Raw genomic sequence first — 11,409 nt, forward strand, 5'->3', positions numbered from 1 at the left:
ATAGAACTTTATCAAACTTGTAATGATAGGCTAGGGTGAATGTAGGATAATAGATATTAATTTTGGCTCGAATCACCCTAAGCACCTCAATCTTTCTAGGACCTAAATCAATGCACACATTAATTTTCCCAAAGAATTTCCCACAACAAAATATAACTCTTGCCACTAGCATTTATTACTAACATACAAAAACAACTAAAATAAACTTTCCTTTTCGTTGATGAGTTACACCCCCAAACTTATTTACAAGCATACTTGATTACTTTTTTTTTTTAAACTTTGCTTTGATGCAAGGGAGTGCACTCTATAATCTTTTCTTTTGAATTCTTTTTTTTTTTTTTTGGATTTTCTATATTTTTCTTTTAGAATGAAGATAAACAACTAGTTGGCAAGAGAACAAGAAAAATGAGAATATAGTCTCCCCCCAAACTTAAAATTCAACATTGTCCCCAATGGTGAAAATAAGAAAAAGAAGAAAATGAAAATGCTCACCCAATGCCTCTCACGCTCTCTATTCCTCTCAATCCCCCAAAAGACAACAACAAATAAATCCTATAAAGATCAAGGTGCCAAAGGGTATGGTGAAAATAGGCTATTATTTATAGCTAGGCTAATAAGTGGCTAAGCAAGAAGATGTCACTTAAGCTCAACGAGGTGACTAGGGATAAAAATGTGTAAAGGGTAGGCTTCAAAGGCTCAAATGGTCCAGGGATGGCCTAAATCATGTCATCGGTGTGGTGTTTCCTAGGATTTCGCCTCAAGGACAATCACTATGTAATTCTAGAAACTTAAGCTCTCACAAGAAACTAGCTCTTTCTAGGGTTTAAAAAATGTTTAATCAAGTTATGCACACAATAAAAAGAGGAACACTCTCATCAATCAATTGCTAGCAACATTTATACCCAAAGAATTTAGTTTAAAAACTCAAGCAAGAATGACATTCAGCTTCAACTTAGATTTATTATATTTTTGTAGGTTTTTTTTTTAAGAACGTCATCGAGTCCCGTAGTGAACACTAACAAAGAAAAATAATATCCTCAAAAGAACGGCAACACAACAAGACAAAGAAAAACTAAAAATAAAACAAAGATAACTATATTAACAAAGTACCTTCCTAGCAACAAAACACAAGGAAAATGACTCAAATTCCGATGCTCACTGCACAAAAATCACCAAAGAAACATAACTAACTAAGTACAACACAGAGCACCCATTACACAAAACACAAAATTCATTATCAACAATTGAGACCAAAGTATAACACAACACAAAATTTCCAGTAAGCAAGAACTACACCTAAAACAGAGAATACAAAGAAACAGACATAAACAAAATCAAATTTGGGACTAGAGTTCAGAAATGCTCATTCAACGAATATGCAGGCTCTGCTAAAGGGATGCGCAGCTAGGTCACTCGATGCTTGGGTGAGGCACAGCTAGTTGCAGATGGAGAGTTCTTGGTGATGCTCATGGAGCTCCTAGGATTCGCTTTCTGGGCTGGATTCTCTCAGGGTTTTCTGGGCATGACAGGATCAGGTTTCTTGCAGAAGGGCGGAGCTCAAGGAAGGCGAGGTGTGGCTGGGTTCTTGGACAGGGAGCTCGGAGTGGCTACGAATGGGGCTCGTGGGGTGATGGGAAGCAAAGGCAGATGCCTGGGGACTCTCGACCTGGGTTCGGGGATCTCACAGGAAAGAGGGAGGCGGAGCTGGGTTTGGTGCTGATTTTGCAGGCGATGGTGCTCGGAGGTGAGGAAAATGGTGGTGGTGGCTTGGGAAAAAGACAAACGCACGAAGGGAAAAAGGAATGAGGGCATTCGGGTTAGGGTATGGTCTTGAGTAGCTTGGGATTATTATTTTTTTTTCCTTTTCCGAGTGAGGCCACGCCCTGTTCAAATTGTGCCTGCTTCAAATTGCCAAATTTTTGCTTCAGCAAATTTTTTGACGAAACTCCTCTTTTTTTTTCGGAAATTTTTGCTCTGTGGTTGCTAAAGCAAAAAGTTCCCAAAACCATCAGACCCAGAATTTACTTCCAGAATACCAATTTCTCACCTTTGAACCCATGAAACACAAGAACAAACGTAACACTACTTCCAAAAACAACATTACACTAAAATGAAATTAACATAACAAAAATTAAAATGAAAACAACTAAAAACACTAATATATATTTTTTCATTTTTTTTTAAATTGATTTTTTTTTCTATTTTCTTAAACATATGTATATATATATACATATTTCATCATTTATTTTTTTCTATTATTTTTTAATGCATTTTTAATCTTTCTTTCTTTGAGTTGCTTTACAAATGGATCCTCCAAAAACCATAGCAACCCAAACTTCACTTTTTTTCTAAGGATCTTTCAAGGAAACCGAGGTTTGGTATTGCTCAACCTCGCTTCCCCCAAACTTTGCTCCTTTCCTTGTTACCTTAAATGCTCTCTTCAAATGTTCATCATATAATTCCACCACACCATTAGGAAACACCTTGTTCACTAAGAACCCACCATCACAACTTGATGTCACTAGAGAGTTTGAGAAAAACACTCTCTTCCCAACTTCCAACATTTGTGATTAAGGATTTCTACTATGTTTCTTTTTCTTCTTCTTTTTCTTCGGTAGCTTTGGAAGATGAGATGGTTCTTCTTCCTTACTTATCCATGGCTCACCACCTTTCTCAATTTCTTCAAAAGGGGCATTTTTCTTCACTCCCTTGTTATGCTTTTCATGCATCTTTTCAATCAACTTGAAGTTAGAAGCACTTATGGCCAAAAAAGCTTCAACTTCATCAGGAGAGCGTATAGGATTAAAAACCTTGCATGTGACTTGTTCATCTTGAGCTCGAATGGTGAGCTCTCATTTTTCAACATCTATCAACGTCCTCCCGGTGGCAAGAAATGGTCTCCCCAAGATGATCGGTACATCCCTTTCTTCCTCATAGTCAAGAATAATAAAATCCGCCGGAAAAATGAACTTGTCAACTTGTACTAAGACGCCTTCAATCTTTCCCTCTGGATGCACCATAGAACGGTCAGCTAATTGCAAAGTGAGTGTAGTTGGCCTTGCTTCTCCAATTCCTAACTTCTTAAAAATGGACATGGGCATCAAATTAAGACTATCTCCCAAATCACAAAGAGCTTTACCAACTTCTTGTCCCCCAATAGAAATTGGAATTGTGAAACTGCCTGGATCCTTCAACTTTGGAGGAATTTTATTCTTCAAAATAGCACTACAACCTTCAGTTAAAGAAACCGTTTCAAATTTTCCAAGCCTTTTCTTCTTTGTCAAAATATCTTTCAAGAACTTCACATAATTAGGCATTTTTCCAAAGTTTCCTCCAGAGGTATGTTGATGTGGAGTTGCTTCAAAACATCCAAAAATCTTCGAAATTAGCTATCTTGTTGCTACTTTTGAAATCGCTGAGGAAATGGTGGAGGTGGCTTGCTAATTAGCTTCTCTAATGCATTTTCCAGAGGAATTCCTGCAACATTTGCTTCAGGATCAGTATTGGACATATTCGAACTCCCAACTCTTTTTTCTTTTTCCACACTACTTTGGATTGAAGTGGGCTCATTTTTTCTCTTAGGATTGTCCTCATTCGACTCCAGATTTTTACCACTCCTCAAAGTGATCACCTTGCATTGCTCTTTACCATCTCTCTTTGGATTTTTGGTGTCACTAGGCAAGGTGCCTAGTGGTTTATTCCTCAACTCATTAGCTAGCTTCCCCATTTGAATCTCTAGGTTCCTCAAGGAGGGCGCTTGGCTTTGAATCACAACATCATTCTTGGCCATATATTCTTTCATTAAACTCTCCAATGTAGGCTTGTTTTGCATTGGTGCTCCGCTTGAACTAGCTCTTTGACCCCCCCCCCCCCCCCCAACATGAGAAATTTGGATGTTGCCTCCACCCCGGATTATAAGAGTTTGAATATGGGTTATTACGATTGGCATTTTGATACCCCACATAACAAACCGAACCGGGATTCGAAAGACAACTCTCAAATGTGTGCCCATCTCCACAATAAACATAAGACACATCAGCAACTTGTCTCATAGCAGGTGGTTGTACCATTCCCCCCAAACTCATATTCTTGAGAAGGTTAGTCATTGATGAAACTTGAGCGGTCAAAGTTGTCAATGCATCCACTTCAAGTACACCTGCTACTTTTCGACTTGTTGAGGCTCTAGCATTGAACCATTGGTAATTGTTGCTAGCATTCCTTTCCAAAATCTCATAGGCTTCATTCTAAGACTTAGATAGAATAGCCCTATTAGTTGAAGCATCCAACACCATGCGAGTGGAAGAATTGAGTCCATTATAGAATGTTTCCATGTGTATATAATGCAGAATCCCATGGCGTGGGTACTTTCTCAATAACTCTTTAAATCTCTCCTAAGCTTCACAAAAGGATTCATCTTCCAGCTGCTGAAAAGACATGATTTCATTGCGAAACTTGGCATTTTTGGTAGGAGGAAAGTACTTCATCAAGAATTTTTCAGCCAACTCATTCCATGTAGTCATCGAGTCGGGAGGAAGGGTGTTGAGCCAAGCTCTAGCTTAATCCCTCAAAGAGAAGGGTAACAATTTCAACCTTAGGGCCTCGTCACTCACAACTTGTAGCTTGAAAGAATCGTTCACCTCCAAAAATGAACGAAGATGAAGATGAGGATCCTCAGAAGGCAGCCCACTAAATTGACCCACTGTTTGCAACATTTGGAACATCACATGTTTTAATTCGAATTGGGGTGCTTGTATTTCATGCCTAGCAATACCCAGATTAAGCTCATTGAACAATGGGGTAGCATACTCCCTTATGGCTCTCTCTCTATCATCAGCCATAGCAATCGCATTAGCGATATTATTATCACCCTCAACTCCTTCAACCTTAAAGTAATTCAAAAGAAACACATGGACTGTAAAATGGACTTGAATTATTAACTCCCCCTATGTCAATTACACTGAACAGATTGCAGCAACAATATTTTAGCAAAACTCCCAGGTTAACAAGAATTCAATAAAAACTCATAAAACTTTCCCAAATTTCATGATATTAATTCTTTTACCTAATTAAACATATTCCTATGCCAAATCAGATTTAAGAATACAAATTCAAGGTTCAAATATCAAAAGTTACACAAGGCAAATAACACATCCCTATGTTACTTACTAACATAACCTAATATAGATTATGACTTGTGTCATCCAAGTTCTTTCCATTATATTTAATCCTTCTAGCATCAAACATAATGAAATAATATTGCCATTGCTGGCCAAACAACAACAAGAAGTTAACAATAAGCTCACTTGAAAGAACAAGAGAGATTTCACTAAAATAAGGTGCAAGAAATTACTACACTATGACATAGGGTTCATCAATAATTCAAGCCACACAAAAAATAGTTCATGGCTGAGTTAAAGAGCATTAATCCAAATTCAATACATCCCATAAGTATTCAGAGTAGAAATCAAACTAGAAAATATAAAATGAAGTTTAGAAACAAGAGCAAGAACAAATTCAATTGATGCTTGAGCTTCCTTAGGTGTTCTCCTCCTCTTCTTCCTTGATTTCCGGTGTGTCTTCCTTTCTTTCTTGCTTTTTCTCTCCAAAAATGGCAGACTCCCCTTTCTCTCCAAAAAATGGCTGCCTCCCCCACTCTTTCACGTGATGCTCCCTTTTTACCCTAGGGTATAATTCCCTTCTAAAATTAGTAAGCCCAATCCACTACTTTTCCCCTTTTAGGCCCACCTTTCTTTAGTCCACCATAATTCTGACATAAGAGTGCCCATGTAGCTATTTTTATACCTCAGGCTAGCTAGAAAAGCCACTTAGCAATGACTTTTTCCAGCTGGGCTATAGATGACCATGCTGATCACGAATGTTGTAGCAATCCTCTTAGCAAAACTGCATATTTCAACATGTTTCCACTATTTCTTCCCAAATTTTCCACTCCTTTTGCTTCCCAAACATGCTTGAGCTCCTTTATCACAGAAAATGAAAGCAAAGTAATCATTAAGTCCAAAATAGCTAAAACAAACTCAACTCTAAAATAAGATCAAATTAACTAAAACATTAACGATTAAAGACTCAATTCAAGACGCTTTTCTTATAAACCTAAGTCTAAAAAAAGACTAATTAACTCTATATCATAGAGTTATCAACGAACTAAATTAGCCCACCTCGGCTCCATTCCAACGTCCCTAGTTCTCTGTGCCTGGGGCTCTGATTGTGCCACAGGAGGATTCGCTAGAGCACTTTGCCTTCATGAGCTTGTCCCAGCCGCTTCCCGCGAGTTGTTCTGGGCATTTTTGGCAATCTGTGAAGAAGGCACAATGATGGTGGTCACAGTCCTGACCGACAAACTAACATGCTGATGATGACCCCTATGATGACCAGTGGGCGGAGCACTCCAGTGGTTTCGCTCTGAAGGCACAGAACTCAAAATGGCGGTTATGAAAGAACGCCTCAGTTTAAACCAGTTATTCCTATGGGACTTATGAGACCCACTTTGCCTCTTTCCGACATTAACGTCGGTTGCAAGAGGGGGTAACCGAGCCAAGACCTCTTCGATCTGCTTATTTGCCCTAGCAAGATGGCTTCTTAACTGGGCATTTTCCATCTCGATGGCAGTCAAGTATCCTGGATTAGGATTTGGTGGGAGTGGCGTTGAACTCCCAGCTTCATCCTAACCCACCGGTTGTTTCCCAGGATGTTGTTGAACATCTGGGCCCCTTTCATTGGGAACAACGATATGATGGGCCTCCTGCCCACCAGGCTGTTCCATCTTATTATCATGCATCGATCAAGTGAGCACCATGATGAATGTCAACTGAAACTTGTGAAGCACTAATTTCCTCTCAATGAAAGCACCAAACTGTTGACGCGGCTTTTCGCCAATAGTATATTAAGAAATTAAACAGGTAGATTAGTGCTAAATTATAAATCGTAATGAAATAATAAACACTCTCTCAAAAACACACAACTTTTACGTGGTTCAGTGGTTAAAATCATCCTAGTCCACAAGTCAATATTATTACTTTTCTCTTTCAATTTCTGTAGAGTTTTAGTAATACAAAAATGGTCGTCCCCTTCCCTGTCCATTATTCCTAGTATTTATAGGGGAATTTCATGGGCATGTATGGGTAACCACGTGAATAAATAAGGTATCTATTTAATACAGATTATTCCCATTTACATTGGGATATGATTTGATAACAGAATAGAATATACTCCTGCTATCTCAGATAATAAATGATAGATATGTGATACAGCCTGAGCATTAATCAGCGTATAAGGAGTCTCTGAATCTCTTGAGATCCTTCAGTATGCGTTCTATCCAAGTTTCCACAAGCTGGATATCTCACCCAAGCTCGTGTTCAACGACTATCTGAACCCTAGCTCGTAGTAAGCTCGGAGCGCCTAAAGTTGGATCTGGTTATGATAAGTCTCGAACTCAATTGTTATCCTGAGAAGCGGTCTTATAATAACATGTGTATCATGCTATCCAGCCCCCAAACTCAAGCAATTTACATCACTCTTAGCCAGATATTATACTTGGCTATTTTTTCACATATTCATTTGTCAGTTGTACCCGAGCTAAGTAATTGAACTCGTGCTAATTTCAGGGTACAACAATTTTATTCCTGGGACTCAACCAATTTATATTGCACCTTATCGCATGACACCTACAGAGTTGGCTCAATTGAAAAGGCAATTGGGTGAGTTGATGGATTAATGTTAAATCGAGAACAATACTTCCCCATAGGGAGCTCCAGTCTTGTTTGCCAAGAAAGTTGATGGGTCATTGCGACTTTACGTCGATTATAGGCAATTGAATCAGATGACAATTAAGAACAAGTATCCTTTGCCAAGGACAGATGGGTTGTTTGATCAGCTCGAAGGTTCAAAGTTCTTTACCAAGATTGACTTGAGGTCTGATTATCATCAATTAAGGATTAAGGAAGATGATATTCCTTAAACTGTTTTCAGGACACGTTATGGACACTTTGAGTTTTTAGTGATGCCATTTGGATTGACGAATGCACCTAAAACATTTATAAACCTTATGAATAGGATCTTTAGACTCTATTTGGATAGGTTTGAGGTAGATTTTATTGATGATATTTTGGTGTATTCCAATACACCTGAGGACCATGCTGAGCACTTGCAATTGTGTTGTAGACTTTGAGGGACCATCAATTATATGCTAAGAAAGAAAAATGTGACTTTTGGATGACCGATTTCAAATTATTAGGGCATGTAATATCTCAAGAAGGCATTACTCTTTATCCTGGAAAGATAGACTCTATCTTGGGTTAGGTTCAAAGTTCTCTTGGGTTAGCATGTTACTATCATCACTTTGTAGATAATTTCTCTTGACTTGTTATGCCTTTGACAAAGATAACAAGAAAGGATTTAAAGTTCATGTGGGATGAAAGTTGTGAAGAAATTTCAGAAAACTGAAGTAAAGATTGACTACAGCGCCTGTTCTCACTATGCCTAATAGTGATGAACTGTATGTGTTATTCATTGATGCTTCTGGTACTTGTTTAGGAGGAGTTCTCATGAAGAATGGCAAGGTTGTTGCCTATGCTTCACGCCAATTGAAGCCACATGAGAAGAACTACCCCACACATGACTTGGAACTTGCTGCAATGATTTTTGCCTTGAAGATTTGGAGATGCTACTTGTATGGGGAAAAGTTTGAATTATATTTGGATCATAAGAGTTTAAAGTATCTCATTACTAAAATAGACTTGAATTTGAGGAAAAGAAGATGGGTTGACTATATGGAAGATTATGATTTCACTTTGCAGTATCATCTTGGAAAAGAAAATGTAGTCGTTGATGAAATAAGTAGAAAACGTCATGGTACTTTGTCTTGTTTGGCTCTTGAGGATTGGAAAAGAATGATCACGATGGTTGATCATAATTTACAGTACTATGAAGGAAAAGAGATTGCTTGTGTTTCTAACATGGTGGTTACACTAGTGTTACTTCAGCAAGTTAAATAGTGTTAGTGACAAGATGAGATATTGAGACTTATCTGGAATCAAATCCAAAACAGTGAGCAGTTAGATGGATGGATAGTAAATGTGAAAGGATTCTTATACCATAAGGGAAGATTGGTCGTTACAATCGAGGCCCATAGGTCTAAGTTTGTTGTACATCCTGGAAGTACAAATATGTACCAAGACTTGAAAAGACAATACTGGTGGGAAGGTATGAAGAGAGATGTGGCTAGCTTTGCAACTAAGTGTATGGTTTGTTAGTAGGTTAAAGTTGAGCACCAAAGTCCTTCATGTTTGCTTCAACCTTCGCCTATACCAGTATGGAAATGAGACCAGATCATGATGGACCTTGTTATTAGATTACCATTGACATTGTTAAAGCATGACACTGTCTGGGTGATTGCTGATCATATGAACAAATCTGCTAATTTTATTCCAATTAGGAAGGATAACAAAACTTCTAAACTAACTCAACTTTATGTGGATAATATAGTTTGGCTGCATGGGGTTTGTAGAGTCCCATAACTTTACTTAGCTAGCTAGATAGTAATAGTAGTAGTAGTAGCTTGTAGTATGATAGTTACAGTGGATTTTGGTTCAAACTGGGACTTAGTTGGACACTCATAGCAACACTTATATATTTTAAACCTATAGTTTAAGAATATTAATTATCACATAAGGTTTGATTAATATAGTTGATTATAGAGATGTCATTTATTATACTATAAGGTTTAGATAGAACTAATAAGATTGTGACACTTGTCGTGTGCATGTTTATTAAGGATTTAAGTATTTTGATGAATAGTTTAATTAAAAGAAAGATCTAGAAGCTCTAGAACCTTCCAGCAGCTTTTAGGATCGTATTATAACTCAGTCAAATCTGTTTAATCAATTCAAAATAAGCTGATAAAGTTCAAATACGTGTTTGATATATCAACGAATGTCGATATATCGCAATTATAGGGGTCGATATATCGCCTACGGAAGATACGAAAAACACGTCGACTTTGCATGAACGACCAAACGGGGCTCAAGAATTTGGGGGAGGTGATATATCGTCTATAGGGGGCGATATATCGGCTCCATTTCATATTTTTGGAAGTTTGGTTTTTCAATTTTAAAAATAGCCTTAATCACTTGAATCTGCCTTTGAACAATTTTGGCCGAGTTCTGGGCTTCTGTTGAACAAAAATTCAAATATTTTTCATTTTATATTCACTTATTTATTCATTCTAAAAGGGGTTAGTTTCACTCCTTGAACTCTATAAATAGGACCTAGTCATCAGCCATTTTCTTCATTGTTCAGAGCCTCTAAGCAGCTAAGGTTACTATAGAGAGAAACACTTGGGTTTTGGGTAAAAAGCTTTATCATTCTAAGTTTTTCTAAACACTTGGGAAGTGAGATATAGAGAGATTTTGGTATCGAGGTTTAGATCGATTCATAAGATCATTCAAGGTATTCTTATTCTTTAGTTCAGTTTTTCATAGTTCTTTAGTTTTCTTTAGTTTTCATTTAGTTCCTAACTCGTTATTATTATTGGTTAGGTATTTGAGTTCTTTGAAGGTTTCTTTGCGGTAAGTTTCTTCTTGGTGATTTAGTTCTCTTCTTTTTCATCTCCTTTCTTTGGAAACTCACAATTCTTATTGTTGGTCTTAGGAGTGTTCCAATCCTATTCTTGTCTCCATATCCTAGTATTTGGTAAGGAAAATAGGATAGAATATATATGCTTATATGTTTATGTTATGATATGTATATTTATAATATGTTTTGTAGTCCTTGGGCATATGACTTGCTAGATAGCAAGCCCCAAGAATATGTTGTATAGTCGCTTGGGCATATGACTTGCTTAGATAGCAAGCCCCAAGATTTTTATCATTTTCATGGTTTAGAATGTGATTTACCCTACCTCGACTAGTAGAGGACCTAGATGGGTTATCATATACTTGTGATCTAGCCTACCTCGATTAGTAGACAAAGGATCTAGATGGTTTTATCACATGCCATGTAAATGAGTTAATGGCCATTAATATTGTAGTCCTATATGATATATGTTTTTATATAGTCATATGTTTTATAGTATATGAATATGATGTAGTCTTATGTTTATAATATATGTTGTATGTTGTTAGTAGATTTTCCTTACTGGGCATTAGGCTCATTCATTTATTTTTAGCTTGATCCAGGAAAATGATTATGGAAGGTGAAAGGATTCATGGTAGCTTGGCTTGTGTGTTGAGGATGAACGGACTGAATGGATTGCGTGACGATCGAGGATGTCGTTATTTCATTTTAGTCTTTTGAATTATGTTTTGATGTATTTCTGCAATTAAACAATTTAAGTTTATTATTTATTGTTTTTATGTATTAAACAATGGGTACTCATGTCATATTCTATATTTC

General features: G+C 37.2%; 1 protein-coding gene and 1 non-coding gene across 2 annotated transcripts; one reads left to right on the plus strand and one right to left on the minus strand.

Annotated features, from left to right (window-relative positions):
• Window positions 1–2,570: 2,570 nt before the first annotated feature.
• LOC133834477 (uncharacterized) lies at window positions 2,571–3,317 on the minus strand. Its single transcript, XM_062264105.1, has 2 exons — window positions 2,919–3,317; window positions 2,571–2,741 (listed from the first exon to the last, which is right to left on the minus strand). The coding sequence occupies exons 1-2, from the start codon at window positions 3,315–3,317 to the stop codon at window positions 2,571–2,573; spliced, it is 570 nt and encodes a 189-aa protein (XP_062120089.1).
• Window positions 3,318–4,347: 1,030 nt separating this feature from the next.
• LOC133813146 (small nucleolar RNA R71) lies at window positions 4,348–4,454 on the plus strand. Its single transcript, XR_009884187.1, has one exon. It is a non-coding gene; the product is annotated as a small nucleolar RNA R71 (small nucleolar RNA).
• Window positions 4,455–11,409: the final 6,955 nt, after the last annotated feature.

Source organism: Humulus lupulus, chromosome 1, assembly GCF_963169125.1.
Source record: "Humulus lupulus chromosome 1, drHumLupu1.1, whole genome shotgun sequence".
Lineage (NCBI taxonomy): Eukaryota > Viridiplantae > Streptophyta > Magnoliopsida > Rosales > Cannabaceae > Humulus > Humulus lupulus.

Excerpts from the sequence above, each read along its gene's own strand:
- LOC133834477 (XM_062264105.1), bottom strand. The coding sequence starts at position 3,317 with ATGCCTAATTATGTGAAGTTCTTGAAAGATATTTTGACAAAGAAGAAA. Across the intron at positions 2,742-2,918 it reads ACTATGAGGAAGAAAGGGAT|TTGATTGAAAAGATGCATGA; the intron begins GTACCGATCATC and ends TCTAACTTCAAG.